At 47.3% G+C, this 18,748-nt stretch overlaps 1 protein-coding gene across 16 annotated transcripts in view; it reads right to left on the bottom strand.

The window, feature by feature from the left end:
• foxp2 (forkhead box P2) overlaps positions 1-18,748 on the bottom strand; it is a 141,105-nt gene that overhangs the window by 40,766 nt on the left and 81,591 nt on the right. For 10 of the 16 annotated variants that reach the window (XM_048267507.1, XM_048267512.1, XM_048267513.1 and 7 more), the window contains 3 exons: positions 15,738-15,827; positions 2,778-2,936; positions 2,411-2,500 (listed from right to left, as the gene is read on the bottom strand). In XM_048267507.1, coding sequence (XP_048123464.1) covers positions 2,411-2,500; positions 2,778-2,936; positions 15,738-15,827 — 339 coding nt within the window. Of the gene's footprint in view, positions 1-2,410; positions 2,501-2,777; positions 2,937-3,491; positions 3,544-15,737; positions 15,828-18,748 lie in introns of those variants that run through there. The other 6 variants (XM_048267511.1, XM_048267523.1, XM_048267516.1 and 3 more) reach the window with 3 other exon arrangements.

Here is an 18,748-nt window from a genome sequence, read left to right as displayed (position 1 = left end):
CACACATACACACCACCCCCACATAGAATGCTCTAACGCTCCCTTATCTCACCCCACCCATCCCCCACCCTCTAGCTCTGTTTACTGCCTGGCGAGACTACCTCTTGCATAAGCCGCAGCCAAACAACAACAACAACAACAACAACAAAACAAAACAACATCAGCCGCAGCAGCAGAAGCAGCAGAGGAAAAGGCAGACACAGAAAAACAAAAACGAAAAAAAAAAAAAACAATATGGGGAAAAAAGCAAAAAGAAAAACAAACAAAAAAAAAGACAGAAAAGCCTTAGTGACTGGAGCCTGGCAACAGATCATCACGTGGACTCTCTCTCTCTCCCTTTCTGTAGCTGACTGAAATAAAACTATAAATTACACTACATGGAGTGAGGGTTCTAAATATCGCCTGTGTAACTCTATTGTGTAGAACAGAGGAGTGGGGAGGCCGATGCAGACATCCTTGTGGATACATCCAGACACATTAGTGAACCAAAGCTAAACTGTATCCCCTCTTATACACTCACACACACAGATGTGCTCTGTTTCTGTCTCTCTCTCTCACACACACCCACACACACCCACACCCACACACACACACACAATCTCTCTCTCTCTAACACACACATATACACATACACACATCTTGTGCACCCTGTGCTTGAGAGACAAGAGATCTTTTCATTATCCAGCGTGAGCATGCGGTGGTCTTGTCTTGTCTGTCTGGTGTGTGTGGGCCCCTGAGAGGGCGAGCGTGGTGGTCTCCAGTGGTCCATTAGGCAGACTGCGGAGGGGAGCCGTTAACTCGCTCCCTCTCCATCTCCTCTCCAGCAAGAATACATTATCGGCTGATATTCATACACACACACACACACACACACACACCCTCACCACGCTCTTCATCCATTATGGGAGAGAAGGTCTCCAACTTCTAGGTTTATTTTTACATAGCAAGGAATTACACCAACTCCCTGAGTTGGGAGGACTCTAGAGAATTTGCGTGGAAGGCAGTCACACTTCAGAGGGAGACAAGCTAGTGTGAAGGACCTTTTCTTTCTAGCAGTTTATGAAGCGAGTGAGCGATTACGCTAGCTAGGGAAAGAGAGGGAGAGAGAGAGGGAGAGGGGGGGAGAGAGAGAGAGGGGGGTGTTGGTGGGGTGAAAACTTGTGATGCGCTCACTGGAAAACAGACTGCATAATGGCACAAGTCAGGTGGATTGGTCCGCCGTCTCAGGAGAAATAAGGGAGCAATTTCTATTCCATATTTGATGGTGGGGGCCTTGGAAAATTCTATTCACAAATCCAAACAGAAACAAAGCCTCCGGGAGGTCAGCTACGCTCGCTCTTGTAACCGCCTGCATAATGGACCACCTTCAAGGTGTGTGTGAATGTGTGTGTCTGTGTGTTTGTGCAAGTATGTGTGTGAATGTGTGCTTAAGTGTACTTATGTGTGTGAGTGTGAATGTGTATGTGTGTGAGGGAGTGACTGAAAGTATGTGTGTGTGTGCATGCAGTGGGGGAAAGGGGTTAGTCTACAGTCATTGTCTTGTCTCTGATCAATTTAAACTGCTTCCACATATTTTTGTTTGGATTTGGGCCTTTTCTCTCTTTGTTTCAGATGCTCGGCCACCCCTCCTTTCCTCTCCTCTCTCTCCCTCCCGCCCTCCCTCGCTCCATCTCTCTCTCTCTACTTTTGCTCTTTCTTCATCCATCCCTTTTCTCTTTCTCTTTCCCTCTCACAGGATGACAGACAGACAGAGCTGAACTTGTGTGTCTTGTCAGGTTGATTTATGAGTGTGTGTGTGAGCTGCACATGTCTACGTCTGTCTCAGACTGGCAGGAGAGCTTCATTAAGGAAAAAGTGTGTGTGTGTGTGTGTGTGTGTGTGTGTGTGTGTGTGTGTGTGTGAGAGAGAGAGTGTGTGAATGTAAGAGAGATAGTGGTACTGTTGGAGGGGAGGGGGTACCTACAGGGGTTTCTTAATGTTGAGCTAAAATCTCAGCACTTATGATATGGGAAACTGGTCCCCCGTTATTCCATCACATACTGTCTCTCTCACTCTCTCACACACTTATCTGGTCCGTACAGCGAAATGCATTTAAACACTTCCAGCTGTAACCAATTCTCCTCAGGGCTAAAGCCCGGGTTTTATGAAATAGGAGAAAATTATAGAAAACTACAAAGTGAAATAGCTGTCGTAGAAGATTAACCAAGTCTTATAGCTAAGGTTCTAAAAAATGGCAAAGTTCCATGTCTTCCATGCTGTCTGATGGAGGTAGGTGATAAGTATGTAATAAGGCAGGTCATAAGAACAGAGTAGGTTCAGAGGAAGGCGGATGGTGTAGCTCTGAGTGGTTCCTGAGTGGTGGTGTTCTGGTTGTGGCGGTGTGGTGCGGTCAGGATGGGGGGCTACTCACCTCTTTGGACTGCTTGCCCGGGTGCTGCTGCTGCAGAAGCTGAAGGTGAAGCTGCTCCTGCTGCTTCTTATAAAACTCCTGCAGATGTTGCTGAGAAGCACACACAAGAAAAGAAGGGAGGAAGAGAAGGAGAGGGAAGGAGAGAGAGAGACGAGGAGGGGATAGAGGGGAGAAGCACAAAGATGAGGGGAGACTTGTTTAGAATAGATAATCAATACAGCTTAGTAGGTCAGAGTTGTGTGAAGTCACGACTGTATTTAAAATGGTAGAGCCTATTTGTGTGTGTGTGTATGTGTGTGTGTTGTGTGTCTCTGTGTGTGTGTGTGTGCATGCGTGCGTATGTTACCTGTGCGTGTGCGTATGTTACCTGCTTGTGTGCGTATGTTACCTGCTGCAGCATGACGGCTTGCTGCTGCTGCAGGAGGGCTTGTAGCTGCTGTGGGGAGAGGACCTGCTGCTGGAGGATCTGCTGCATCTGCTGGGGGGTCATCACCTGTGGACTCATCATGGCCACAGACACTGGCACCTGAGAGAGAAAGAGAGAGAGCGAAAGAGAGAGATAGTAGAGAGAGAGAGAGAGAGAGATAGTAGAGAGAGAGAGGGGGGGGAGAGGGAGAGAAAAGGGGTATGTCAATCTCATGGGTTCCATGTAATTATATTGCAGTGAAACAATGGGTTAGTTTGCTGGAAATGCCATTCCCTGCATCCCCAATGCCCACACAATGTGTACGTGTCTGCCTCTGTGTGATTACACATACAGGTCCCTTGTACATTTGTGCATTGTGATCGTGCATCGTGCAACTGGACACAAGAGAAGGAGGGAAGGAGAGAGAGAGACGAGGAGGGGATAGAGGGAGAAGCACAAAGATGAGGGGGAGACTTGTTTAGAATAGATAATCAATACAGCTTAGTAGGGTCAGAGTTGCGTGAAGTCACGACCGTATTTAAAAATGGTAGAGCCTATTTGTGTGTGTGTGTATGTGTGTGTGTTGTGTGTCTCTGTGTGTGTGTGTGTGCATGCTGGGCAGATGTTACTCCAAAGGCAGCGTGATGTTACCCAAGTTTGTGTAAGAGCAGTTACCTGCTGCAGCATGACGGCTTGCTGCTGCTGCAGGAGTGGGCTTGTAGCTGCTGTGGGGGAGAGGACCCGCTGCCGGAGGATCTGCTGCATCCGCGGGGGGTCATCACCTGTGGACTCATCATGGCCACAGACACTGGCACCTGAGAGAGAAAGAGAGAGAGCGAAAGAGAGAGATAGTAGAGAGAGAGAGAGAGAGAGATAGTAGAGAGAGAGGGGGGGGAGAGAGGGAGAGAAAAGGGGTATGTCAATCTCATGGGTTCCATGTAATTATATTGCAGTGAAACAATGGGTTAGTTTGCTGGAAATGCCATTCCCTGCATCCCCAATGCCCACACAATGTGTACGTGTCTGCCTCTGTGTGATTACACATACAGGTCCCTTGTACATTTGTGCATTGTGATCGTGCATGCGTGCAACTGGACACATTTTATAATGCCTGAGCCCATATGTAGGCATATACATTTGTGAGTCGGCTCTATCCCCTTGTATGTGTGTGTGTATGCTTGTGCTTCTCCCTCGTCTTCGCCTGTGCCTGTATGTGTGTTTTTATATTTTTGTCAGCTTGTCCAAAGGGAGCTGCCGGGGATTTAAAATAGACACAGACCTTAATTAGCTGACCTTTTGACCTCCCATAGGCACACACAGTCCTCGCTACCATCAACACGGCTTGACAGCAGTGTGACAATGCATGCCCTAACACACATAGGCTACACACACACACACACTTTCTCTCTCTCACACACAAACTGATTGGATAAGCCCATAGCTGCCACCTGGCAGACCCAATCAGAATCAAGGTGAAGCCTGCAGTCAGACTCTCAAACTTCCCCGAGATCCTCTTGAGATCGAGAGAGAGAGAGAGAGAGAGGAGAGAGAGAGAGAGAAGGAGCCGGGCCGGCCCATGATTGGTTGTGTTTAGAACCCAGGCCCCAGAGTCGGCAGGCACTTTAAGAATCTATTTACTTGTTTGTTTATTTATTTATTTATCCGCTGAGACGCGGCCCGCCGAGCGCATCCGTGTTCGTGCGAGGCAGACGCCGGAGGCGAGGTAGTATTTCTCCGATGCGCCGCCCGTGAAAATTTCATGCCAATTTCAAGACCGGCACGAGATGTTAGAATTCGAACTGTCAAAGGCCCCGCACGGGGGGGTGAGAGAAACGAGAGGGGAGAGGACCAAACAACACACACAAAAAAAGTTTACACTCAAAATAGGAAAAACACAGAAATTATTTTCCCAGCCATCTCCTCTTCGTTCTCCACAAGAAAAGAAACATTACAGATAAACAGATCAATAGCTGCAAAAAAAAAAAAAAAAAATCAAATAAAGAGAGGAGCTTCTAACTTTCCCCATGTTTGTAGGCTCTGGTTGGGCTGCATGCGCAACAGCAGGGGAGAGCTTGCTGGCCTTAATATTACTTCTATTAAATTCTTCATCGCTGCTTAAAAATTGAACAATCACCAGGAGGAGTACACAGACTGTGTGAGTACACAGACTGTGTACTTGTCGGTGCTGGTTTGAGAGCCGACTGGCTCAGCACAGCTGAAAGAGAATATCGGCACCCCTGCACCTCTCTTTTTTTTTTTTATTCCGGATGCCTCACCTGTCAGGGAGACAGTTTAATCTTGCAGAGGTATCTTCTGTCTTTCTCTCCTTTACTCTCTGTCTTTTTCTCTTTCCATTACTTTTTTTTTCTATCACTCCTTCTTTTCCTCTTCTCTGTGGTGTCTCTTGGATCCTACAGGTCCTACAGAGGTTGCCGCGTCTGACTGTGTGTGTTGTGTTTTTTGTTTTTGTTTGTTTTTTGTTGTTGTGGTGAAGGGCCTCTTGTGACTTCAGGTGGCAACATCTTCACTGTGATGTGATGTGTGTGAGTGTGTGTGAAAGAGTTCTTCAACATCCATTACTTGTTGTTCCTCAGACAGAACTGAAGTACTGATGTCTGATAGTGCTTGTAGAGGATACTGTGTGATAGTACCTGCCTCGAATGTGTATGCTGTTTTGTACCTTATAAATAAATAGAATTGTGCTTTTTAGATAAAGTGATACGTAGATAATCGTATACAGTGTATATGTATCTAAGTATGTATATATGTATTTGTGTGTATGTATGTATGTATGTATTGTATGTATGTATGTATGTATGTATGTATGTATCTGTCTGTGTGGAGGTGTTTCCTGCGGACTTTGAGGCTATGTATATACCATATATGGTCATATTGGCAGGAACACATAAGTAGCACTGCCACATGTGCCCTTGAGTGCATGCGTATGCCACCCGTCCTCCATGTCATGCCGGTGGTGTGTGTCATGCGTGCGTGCGAAGTGTGTGCCCACGATGTCAGAGGCCCAGGTGACGTCTCCTCCGTCCCCCGGAGTTCTAATCAAGCCGCCTGATTGCCTCTCTCGCTCGCACACGTCTTTCGTCCGTCGCGGTGAGGGGTGGGGTGGGGGGGTCTGACACCTCCTTGTGTTGCGGTGATGGTGGCGGCCGGTGCAGCCCCCCTCCCTCCACACACACACACACACACACACACCCTCCGCCCTGTCTTTGATTAGCTGAGACATTTGCATGGTCACTACACATTTTTCATTTTAGAAGCCATTATGCATTAGCGGGGCCTGATCGGCCAGCCTGACTAATCCTGATGAACTGAGAAATCACCAGCTGAAGGTCAAACTCCATCCCTTCTCTCACACGCACATTCATATTCATATTCCTGCAAATCCCACTACCTTTGTTCATTAGGGCTCGGGAGAGAGAGAGAGAGAGAGAGAGAGAGAGAGAGAGAGAGAGAGAGAGAGAGAGAGAGAGAGAGAGAGAGAGAGAGAGAGAGAGAGAGAGAGAAAGAAAGAAAGACCAAAAGAAAGCAAGAGAGAAACACAGTGGGAGAAAGACAAATCTCCTACAGCCATGTTTTAGAGAAATACCTTTTCTCGCTTCTTATTCTTATGGGAGCACATACGAGAAAAGAAAATGAAACAAAAAAAAGAAGAAAAGAAAGAAAACGAGAAGCAAAGAAGAGAGAGAGAGAGAGAGAGAGAGAGAGAGAGAGAGAGAGGAGTGAGAAAGAAAGAAAAAGGAGAAGAGAGAAAAAAAAAACAAAGAACAAAGCAACTAAGTCACAAATTAAACAGCTGAATGTAATTATGCAAATGTGTGCTTACACCTTGGAAGTTATCGAGCCTTAAGACACATTTGCACTGGTGTAATTGCCCTCCTGTTTGCTGGGGTCTCTGACGCTGGACGAAGCCACAATGGAGAAACCCAGAGCCGCATTTGCAGCCACCTCCAACACCGCCAACATAAACCGCAAACCGCCGCGGAACACAAAGGCAGATATTCTCATTACGCTTATTATTTGCGTATTTAAATGAGGTTTCATTGTGGATGACAAAGAAAGGTACAGGGATAAGGGGTGGAGGTGGGGGGCCGAGTGGGTGTGCAGGGTGGTGGGCCGGGGCTGATGAGGGGTGTGTATGTGGGTGTGGGTGTGTGTGTGTGTGTGGGGTTGGGGTGTTGCCAGCTATCTTGAGCACATCATAGAGACCAGTGAATGGTGAGCTCTGTCTTGGACGAGGCTCAGCTCTGGCTGAGAGTCTGACATTATATTTCAGGTCAATTTCACCTACAGAACCATTAATACATTCATCAGAGCCTCTTATGCACAAGTGGCAGAGTGTGTATAAGCACACACACACACACACACACACACACACACACACACACACACACACACACACTCTGTAAAGAGCTGGTAAAGGAGGTGGAGGAGCTATTCATTACGATCACAGGATGAGAAAAGCTCCTTCTGAACAAAGACGACAGAAAACGGAAGAGTGCAAAAGAAAAGAGAAAATGACAAACAGCCAAACAAGCCAAACAAATGGAAGTTTTCTTTCTCTCTCTCCCCTCTCCTTTCTTCCCTTTAGCGGGGGTGATGGATGATAATCTTTGCTCCAGCACTCTTTCAAACGTAACAAGAGAAAGGCTGAAAGAATAGGTGAAAGAAAGGGAAAGAAAGAGGGAGAGATAAAGGGAGGGAGGGAGGGAGGGAGAGAGAGAGAGGGGGAGAGAGAGAGAGAGAGGGGGGAGAGAGAGAGAGAGAGGGAGGCCATGGCCTAGTCCTTCCCCCATCCTCCCCAACACAATGCTAATTCCCGGCGTTTAGCGGAGAGCTTTTCTGCTTGACGTATCAGCGCGCTCCAGATGAAAGCGGATAAGTAATTGCTCTCCTGGTCCGTATTCTTCACTGACAACCCATAAATTTAATTTTACACACACGTTCATTTACATTTTGGAGTATATGACATGATAATTGCCGGAATATAACACCTCCATTCGGCAGGATGCCGGCGTGTGGCGTGACTGACAAGCAGGGCGAATTGAAAGGAACAGAGACTGAATTGGCTTCTCCTCCAAAATGCTTTCTCAAGGAAGAGGGGAAATTAATGAGCATTTACACAAATGAGAGAAAAGACAGAGCGTGAGATAGATAGATAGAGAGAGGGAGGGAGGGAGGGAGAGAGAGAGAATAAGAGGCCATTGAGGTAAATACAAACGAGGTGGAAAGGAGGCGAGTCGTTTACTGCGGACGAACAAATGGAGGACACACAAAATCTGCAGAAAACACACAACCTGACAAACACAACAAGCCAAACTATATGCACCAGAACACAAGTCTGTTGCTATAGTGTTTGAATGACCAGTCAAAGGCCTGTGTAATTCTCCCACAGAAATATAACTAGGCATCTCATTCCCAAGCACTAGTAAGGCTAGGTCAAATGAGTTTAAAGACACAGCACACAAACACAGGCAGAAGCACACAACCCCGCAACCCCCCCCCCATCACACACACACACACACACACACACACACACTCACATCATACCTATGCAGCTCTCTCTCATACAAAAAAGATACAAATACTAAAACTCTGACATTATGCAGTATGGGGGGGAAAAAAACACAATAAGGCTTGTTGTGTGTGTGACTTATCCTTTGGCTATGGTGTGTGTGATGCAATCACGCTCGGAGATACCCTGGTGCAATTAGCATCTCGTGCTCCTGTTCCAGCAGAGATACGCGGAGGTGAGCCAAATTAGCCACTGCAGAGATAGTGCGGCCACTGCCAACGAAAACAATTAAGGGCCTTTTCGGAAACGCTCACACACTCTGCTCCATTTCCGCTCTAAAGACAAACGTAATCAGATGGAGAGGACACATGGGGATGAGAGAGAGAGAGAGAGAGAGAGAGAGAGAGAGAGAGAGAGAGAGAGAGAGAGAGGACACACACACAAACACACACATCCCTACACACAATGCTTACTCACGCGCACACACACACACACACACACACACGCACACACATACACAAACAAGTGCACACAAACTCACACACACAGACAAGATACACATAAGATGAATAAAATGAGCTATACAGGAGTGTTAAGGTGTAATTAGTTCATCTCCATAGTAGAACGTGCTGCAGTGTTAATTGAGGTGTGAGACCCAATTCTGCCTTGAGAAAAATGGGGGGAAGGATAGAAAAAGAGATAGAGAAACAGAGCATAGACGAGAGAAACATTCCCCTCACACACACACACTCACATCTTTCTGCCCACCCTCCACAACCTAGGTGCACACAGATGCCCCTGTATAGACTGCCTGGCCATTTCAGCCTGCTCTGTACTACACAAGCAAACCAGTGGCCAACACAGGCCAGACACAGACAAGGACACAGGCTGTGGAGGAAAGACACACACGCACACACACAGTACATTTTCATATACACAGTATAACAGAATACTTATCTTATACACAGGGACACTATTACATATACTCACACTCACTCGTATATACATATACACACACACACACACAGAGAGAGAGAGAGAGAGAATACTGAGAGACATACTGCAGACACACTGATCACACTGATCATTTGGATTAAAAGATCAATGCCTGTTATCCTGAGGACATTAAGTAGATTACAGGACTGCTTTTTCTCCAAATCAATTTCCTTCCTCCATCCCACACACACACAGCACGGGGGACTCCGCTGCCTTTAAAGCAGGAAGACATCAGATGCGAGGGCTCTATTAAGGCATTAGTGTCTGATGGAGATACAGTGGACCCTCCACTAACACTTATCTCCTTGCAGATAACCCAGCTCTCCCTACCCACAATGCACCAGGCCACTGCACCTAGAGCACACAGCGAGCTGGATCGCCGCCCGTCACATGGGTGATTTTGGTAGGATTGTGATCATTTGGGTGATAATACAGTAGGTTTAGTGCTGTCTGTGTGAATCACCGCTTGGTGACTCACTGGTGTATATATAGCAGCTAGGTTTCCTGTGCAGTTTACACCACGTGAAATGCACATAACTGCACAGTAACTGAAGCGAAGAGATAAAAAAAAACTGCAATATAATTTGTCACTTAAAACGTAGTTAAGAAACCGTATACAAATGTGTGATGCCATCCAGGACCTGCTCTGTGTAGAGGACTTTCACCAGTAGTGGACAAGACTCACATCTTGGGCCACGTTTGCTCTCTCTCTCTGCAGGCGCTTTCCAGTCGGAGCTCTCTAGTGGGAGTCCAGCAGCAGCAGCAGCAGCAGCAGATCCCCCTGCTCTTCATCACATGACACGCGGTAAATTACATGTGCTCCACACCGCTCCCCTGAATTACCGATCATCGCCGGCGAGCTCCCCACTAGCCTCGACTATCCCCTGCTACCCCCGGCCTATCAGATCTGCCTGTTAGGAGCCAATTAACATCCCGGCCAGAGTAATCAGATAGCATGTGTGTGAGAGGCCCTGCTGCAACTCGCTTATTGCGTCCATGTATCTTCTGTCACAAGGTAAATTTGTTGCCGCGACATCAAAGCTTGCGCGCACCTTTTTTTTCTCTCTCTCCTTCCTCTCTCCTCCTCCATCTCTTTCTCGCTCTCTCTCTCTCCCTCCCTCCCTCTCTCTCAAACATGCAAACTCTTCCACTCGTTCTCTTTCTATCTTGCCACTAGCCTCGAGGTGATATTCCAACTGCTTTTGCATCACAATGATGAACCTAGCTGTGTGTGTGTGTAATTTACTATCCTACTCCATGGTAATCTGGAGAGAGAGGTAGAGAGAGAGACAGAGAGAGAGAGAGAGAGAAAGAGAGAGATGGGGAGGTGTGGGGTGTGGGTGGCGTGGGTGTAGGTGGATGTTTTCTGGTTACTAAAGCAATAACTAAAGGGGTTGGCAGAATGTGCACTGGCATTTTCCTGCTTCTCCTTTTCATTTTTATGCCCGTGTCAACACAAGAGCTTCTAATTTGCCTTCCAAGCGCGACACTCAGTTCTTTTTTTTGAGATGCTACCAGGAGGAATGGCGCTGATAAAACATGTAAATGGGAAGAAGAGAAGACAGAGGCTACAGATCTCTCCATACGTTCTGTTGCCCTGAATGCATCCACCCGTGTGTGTGTGTGTGTGTGTGTGTGTGTGTGTGTGTGTTTGTGCCTATCTGTGTGTGTGTGTGTGTGTTTTGTTGGGAACTGTTCCACTTGGAGGAATAAGTAGATGAATTTTAAGGAACGCGGGGCGCGAGCCGGCGCCTCCGTGCGCTCTGATGAGATGTGCGGTGGTGACCTTTAAAGTGGTGACACCTCGCCGGAGCCGAGGGCCCGGCGCTCGCATCCTGATTGGCCGGGATGGCGGGGAGCGCCGCTCAGGAAGAGAGGAGATGCACAAAAGCTTGACGACGACGACGACTGTGGTGATGGCAACGTTCCGACCGTCATACTCGCAAGGCCCGTTTCCTTCATCCATAAAACACAATGTGCCTAACCTGAAATCTGCAGGTCCTATGTTCTCTTAACACACACACACACACACACACACACACACACACACACACACACACACACACACACACACACACACTAAATAACTAAAAACACAATGGCACTAATGTTGCCCAAATACAAATAAAGTATCTGTACGCCTTTTTCTTTGTTCTTTTCACTTGTCTCTCTGAGAGCTTGGCAAACTGAACTACTGAAGTGCAAGTTATTTTACACACTAATGCAGCTGATGTGGTTGGACCCTGTCATATTCCTGGCACCTGCTACATTTTAAAATGTGTCTGAGTGTGTTTTTGCTGTCATGTTTTTCACGACGATTGTGTGCTTTAGAGAGGGGGTTGGGGTAGAGAAGGACACATGAAATGCAAAATGAGTTACTTTCTAAAGGGTGATGGTAATTAAAGCCTCCCACCACACATACGCCACACACACGCACACACACACACACACACACACACACACACACACACACAGACACACGCGCGCACACACACACACACACACTTGGCTTTGGCACTTGTGGGGCGTAATTTGCACATCTGTCACCTTCTTGATGACCGCCTGCTGGTGCCTCCCCACCTCCCGACCCCCATATGTGTGTGTGTGTGTGTGTGTGTGTGTGTGTGTGTGTGTGTCACTTGGTCCCCTTTTGTGTGTGTGCACCTCGTTAATGCCCTCTCACACACCCTCTTTTGCCACTTACAGCACCACCCGTCAAAAGGTCAGGGGTCAACCACTTCTCTTTATATGTGTGATCCGATACCTTAGACATGTGCTGGGGAACGCTCACTACATATGGAAGGAGAGAGGAACGCCGGAGAAAAGTAACGAAAGAAAGAAAGAAAGAAAGAAAGAAAGAAAGAAAGAAAGAATGAATAAAGGAGAGAGGCCTGCTTCCCTCCACCACACACTCCCTCTCTCTCTGCGTCGTGTTCAGAATAGATGTTTACATCTCCCACACACACACACACACACACAACCATCAACCCAACCGTGCTACTCAAAAGCAACACACACACAGTGGAGGCAGCAGTGAGTCTGATAGGTGCAGTTGTACTGAACACACACACACACACACACACACGCACGCACGCACGCGCACGCGCACGCGCACACACACGCACACGCACACCACGCACACGCACACACAGTGGGAATAGGAACACAGGCCTCACACCCAACAAGGCAAACAACACGGAAATCTGACAGTAAGTAGACTCACCTTCTTAGTTTTTATTTTGGTGGCAGAGTGTGTGTGTTTATGAGTGTTTGAAGGTGTTTGCGTGTGTGTGTGTGTGTGTGTGTTTGGGGGGTGGACGGGGTGATTGTCAGACACACCGGCTCATCTGTAATCCCTTCCTCGCTGTCATCCACCATGGCTTTTTATTTGTGTTCTAAATGTCAGTGTATAAACGCGTGGGGAGATATTGCCACAGTTGAGAAGAGAGAAGTAGAGAAAAGAGAGAGCGCCGCCGGAAGAGATGCACGCAACAAGATAGAGAGAGAGAGAGAGAGAGAGAACGAGAAAGATGGAGAGAGCGAGAAAGACTGATAGACAGAGAGAGAGAGATAGCGAGAGAGGTGTTGTGCGCCTGGGGAAAATCCTTGTAAGCAGCCGTCGGTGAGGGCGAGGGGATTTACTGGGAGAAATAGGTGTTTATTGAGTGCTCCCGTGGGCTTAGGAGTGTAATAATAGACCTGTCACATTACGCAAATGTGAAAGCAGGAAGCAGCAACCAGCCAGCTAGTGAGCGAGCGAGGGAGGGAAAGAGAAAGAGAGAGAGAGAGATAGACAGAGAGAGAAAGAGAGATAGAATTAGTCAGGCGTGATGCCTTTAGACGTTAATATAAGTAATTAAAGCCACAAGCCGCAGCACTTAGGAGCCTGTGTAGTAAATTATTTATGCGGCATGATCCATGGGTTGCTTGCTTACGACTCTCCCGCTCTCTCTCCCTCGCACACTCTCTCTTTGTCTGGCTCTCTCGTTCTCTCTCTCCATCTCTATAACACAGGGGGCCAGGATTTGTCACTGTCTAGAACCGAGTTGTGTTCCGTCGCGCAAAAAAAACTATATTTTTTTTAAAAAAGCGCTCCCGGTTATTCGCGCGTCTTTTTTAGCGGCGGTGCCGGTATTTCACCCTCCGTCAGCCTCCACCCAAAGTGGTGTGATTCATCTGCTGCTGTCCTGTAGAGCAAACGCGTCGGGCCGTCACGGAAATCGAACCGGGGCGGACAAACATCTGAGGGAGATGGAATTTAATATCTAATATAAAGACTGCAACTCTTCAACCAACACCACTACACACACACACACACACACACCCACCTCTATCTCCATTCCCTCACAGGCAGTGCAGTGGCAAAGTGGACTTTTTTGCCTCTCGTGTGGTTCCTTAGACATTATAGCAAGCCGAGAGCAGATGTTAATAAAGGCCGGATCAACAGCGGGGATGGAGCGTGTGTGTGTGTGTGTGTGTGTGTGTGTGTGTGTGTGTGTGTGTGTGTGTTGGGTTGCATGGGGCTCTGAAGCCGTCCTTCTCTTTTATTGATTCCCGTCCGTGGTTTCCTGAAGAGGCCAGAGTAAGCAAACGTAAATATTCAATATTTACTGTCCTTGGTAGTTATTAGAGTCGCACCGGCATGGCGTTGGCGCTCCTGGCCTGACGCTGATGCCACCGGGCCGGCTGGTACACTGCGCTCTCCCTCCCACCCAATATTACCACCCCCCCTAACACACACACACAACACACAACACACACTCTCTCACCCAATATTACCACCCCCCCTAACACACACACAACACACAACACACACTCTCTCACCCAATATTACCACCCCCCCTAACACACACACACACAACACACACTCTCTCACCCAATAGTACACCTCTCTGTCCCCCTCTCTGCCTCTGCAAAGCAATCTGCACATCTTTGCTCTGACGTGCCACAGATCCATTCCTTAAACATCCAACTCAATAGCCACCACCCCTGTTCCACCTCAAGACACCCTACCACTTGCTCCCAGAGGCTCAACGGCCACTGCAACACTTGTATATGTGGTGGCTTGGGGGAATATGACAAATAAATGAAATAAAAAATCAAAGAAATAAAAATTGAGAGAAAGAAATGCAGGACTTTTTTTTTCCATTCCAGGTTAAGGCGTGAGGTCCCTGTGTGTCAATGGTTTCCGAGCAAACACGGCTGGTGACATTAATGTCAGATAGTGAAAAGGCTCAAGCCAAGCAAACCCCCTACTACAACCCCAACACCACCACCACCGCCGCCGGTCATATGCTGTATCTTTGCCACCGCATAATTAGGTACACAGGGGTGCGACTCCAATCGAAGGTGTCGCCATTGTTACACTCAAGAAAAAAAACGAAGGAAAAAATTAACGGCGAGGTTAACGCCATTTTTCCCTTCTTTAATTAAATGCACAGGCAGCCTAATGAGGTAAACCAGAGCCCCCCGCCGTAGCACTTATTAACAGAGGGGAGGGCACGCGCGCTCACACACTCCAATTTAAAGCTAAAAATAATAAGGCATGCAGATGTCAAGAGCTTACATAATTTGAAGTCACCGGAAAAGGAGAGAGTTGAGTTATGAATTCTTATTTGCGTAAATGAGAGAAGTAGACCACTGTCGCCTTTACCACCATCCCCCTTTCGGAGTGAAGGGAGAAAACACACACACACACACACACACACACACACACACACACACACACACACACACACACGGTGAAGATAATGGGGCAAACGCATCCGATACATGGCGACAGTGCCCTTTTCCAAACAAGCGCCCACAGCAATAGGCAGCACTTTGATCAATATGGCAAATTATCTTGGAGGAGGTGAAATGGCAGCTAGTTAAGCGGAGGTGGGTTTAGGTGCAAACACGCTCGCTTTTCTCTGCCTGTGCTGTCGGAAATGCACCGATGGCTTCGCTAGGATCAATGAAGCGATAGTTCCAAGGTTATTACAATGTTAAAGCACTGCAAAACACACACACACGCATACACACACACACACACACACACACACACACGCTTCACCAGCCTCCTGAGTGAACTATATCTGTTCACCCCAATAACACACTCACCGGTGTCCAGCATTATCAAGGCTTTCCGGAATACAAAAACACCTTTCAGAGAACAAGTGAAAAAGTTACTTTCAAACGGAAACACATTAAAACACAGAGATGACAGGGTTCTTTTATGTAAGGTTTAGGATTTCAGTGACAGGGTCCTGAATTACATTGGCAAGTCAAACAGTCTCGTCGCCGGCCGTCTCGATGCGGCAGAGATCTTGTGGCGTCTCAGCGGCGACAGAGACACACACACATACACACACACACTGCGGCGGGCCAGTGCAGATTAGCGTTCGTGGACTCACCTGCAGTGGACGCTGTTTGTCGTTGTTCTTTGGAGACTTCAGGCCGCTGCCTGACTGATGGAGGAGTAATTGCCTTGCTGCTTGTAGGGCCTGGATAAAGAGAGAAGAGACAAAGGAGAGAGAGAGAGAGAGAGAGAGAGAGAGAGAGAGAGAGAGAGATGTTATTATAAGTATTCTTCATTTCTATTTTTCTTTGTCTTTCTTTATTTCACTCTGTTGCTTTTTGAAAGATTTCATTGAGAAAATGTGACTGTGATTTTAGGTTTCCAGTCATGCAGATCCAAAAAAAAGCTTTTGTTCAAGGGTTCCTGAGCACCTCTGACTGGTAGGAAGCAGAAAGATGTATACTTTTTTTATGCTGCTTCACAAAACCGTGATCAAAGATAAATACAGTTTGTCTTAAGCACCCTTAGAAAGAACGAGAGTGTGGGAGATGAAGAGAGAGTGTGTGTGTGTGTGTGTGTGTGTGTGTGTGTGTGTGTGTGTGTGTGTGTCAGAGAGACAGAGAGAAAAAGAGAGAAGCGAGAGAGAGGGGGGGGGGGGTGGTGGGCTTGCGTCAGTGGAATTGACCTGTCTAGTGTGTGCTCAACTGAAATACCCACTTCTCCACAAATTACCAGGCCATTTGCATATTCATAATATCAATTTGAAGTAGAGGGAGACGATGTGAAGTGTTCCTAGAAGCTGTAATTAAAGTTGACAAAATCAACATCAGATTACCTTAGGAGTGAATTAACAGGGAGCTGTGCTTTTACACTCAGAATCACCCATGCCTGTGAGGCGTGCAGACAGGGAAGAAATGGCCCCTTTTTTCTGCCTACTGAAATCAGCTGCGCCATATTACACACATTTAGCCAAAAACACCCAAACGATAATGCTTTCTTCATGTCTGTGTAGATATATGATATGCTCACCATGGTGTCTATTGTATACATGTGTGTGTGTATGTAATTGTACTTTTTGTATGCATGTAGATACCCAATTTCTTCTCTGTTTGATAATGCTCAAATCCTTGTATTTTCTATATAGTGTTCCAAACATAGTTTAGAATGAATCAGTCAAATGCACTGAACAGTACATGAGTGTGTGTGACTCATATCCTGCTCATAAGGTTGGCTGGCTACTATGGATATGGTCCTCTAATACACAGCCACAAGTTGGCACTTGCTTATATACTTGAACACACACACACAAAGACACACAGACACATACACACACACACACACACACACACACACACACACACACACACACACAAAGGTACCAAGCAAGGTAAGAACACCACAACAACTTCACAGGTGTTTCTTTTTTTGGGAGGATGGAGAGTGAAGAGTTAAATAGAGAGGGAAAAGGAGAGTGAAGAGGGGGAAAAAAGCCTCAGGTAGAGAGTGGCACTTCTTCCTGGAGAATCAAGGGTTTGTTTTATTTTCTGGTGCTTGCCAGTATCCATGACAACAGCTGCTTTGACAGGATGAGCATATGGCACAGCTCCTCCAGCTGGTGTGAACAATGTTTGAACTAGTACATTGAGATGCTGAGCAAACAGGGAGAGAGAGAGAGAGAGAGAGAGAGAGAGAGAGAGAGAGAGGAGAAAGAGAGAGTAAAGAGATGGACGGAGTTGGTGACGAAAAGAGAGGGAGCGGAGGAAGAAAAAAGGGGTGCAGACAGAGGGAGAGAGGCAAATAGAGTGCCAGAAAGTGAGAGACTGAGGAAAAGGAGAGGTAGACCGAGGGAGAGAGAAGGAGTGTTTGAGTGAGGGGGTGACATGGAGACAGACAGAGATAGAGAGAGAGAGACAGAAAAGAGAGAGAGAGAAAGAGAGAGATAGAGATAGAGAGAGATAGGAGGGCAGAGAGGAGAGAGCAGGACAGGGGAAGGATAAAACACAAGTTGCCACGTCTGAGGAACCCCAGGGGAGTCAGCCATCCCCCTGATCAATTATGAAGAGCTGGCGCTGGAGGGGGTCTGGGAGGCGTGTGTGTGTGTGTGTGTGTGTGTGTGTGTGTGTGTGTGTGTGTGTGTCTGTGTATCTGTGTGTGTTTGTGTGTGTGTGTGTGTTGTCTCTGTGTCTCTGTGTGTGTGTGTTTGTGTGTGTGTGTGTGTGTGTCTATGTTTGTGCCTATCTTTCTCTGTGTGTGTATGTATGTGTGTGTGAATGTGTGTGTGAATGTGTGTGTGTCTCTGCAGCGCCTGGAGCCAGCCTTCCTGGCCCGGAGTAAACAAACACAATGCAGCGGTGCTGGGGCCTAGTGCCATTGATCCGTCTCCCGGTAAAACACAGAGAGAGGAGCCAGTCTCCAGACCCAGCCACGGCCCCCTCTCACCCCACCCACCCACCACCCACCACCCTTGCCACAGAGCAGGGACAGAGCAGCGCCCATGACAGACACAGCACTCACGCCACAGGAGAGATCACACAAAGACAATCCACTATTCTGTACCGTACTTGGGGATACTACCCTCTCACCATTACTGCTCTTTCTTGTGATTTCATACCAAGTTCCTATGGCTTAGCATAACGAGTGGGCCAAAGGTGCTACCAGCTCCAAGAGTGCGAGCTCAGTATCAGAGGAGCAGAAAGCCTATTGAAAGTACTGTGCAAATGTTTATTGCATGTTGTTTAGAGTAACAGCACTAGAGCGTGTAGATGCTAAAGGAGTGTGATGCAAATGTTTTTGGCTTGTATGATATATTCTGTATCAGTGTGTTAACAATGGCTTGTGCTGTGATTGTCCGCTGTAGCACAGGTGCACGCTGCCTTTCCATGAGGAGATGTCCGAACAGAAAAGATAGCAACAGCTCAAATAAATTACTCTGAACAGGTGCCGAATTGCCCTGCTTATGTCAAGCTGGCTAAATAAACTACCACAGACATGCCAATCCAATCGGACTTTTCCCTTCGTAAATCCTGCAGATAAGGCAAGCCAGTGTGCGAGAGGTGAAAACTAGCGGCTGGACTAATGAATTTAGCGCAGCGCCGATCGGCAGAAGAAGCTGTTTATCCGAGTGGG

This window comes from Alosa alosa, chromosome 17 (genome assembly GCF_017589495.1).
Source record: "Alosa alosa isolate M-15738 ecotype Scorff River chromosome 17, AALO_Geno_1.1, whole genome shotgun sequence".
NCBI classification, from domain to species: Eukaryota; Metazoa; Chordata; class Actinopteri; order Clupeiformes; family Clupeidae; genus Alosa; species Alosa alosa.
This window is presented reverse-complemented; position numbering and strand designations above follow the sequence as displayed.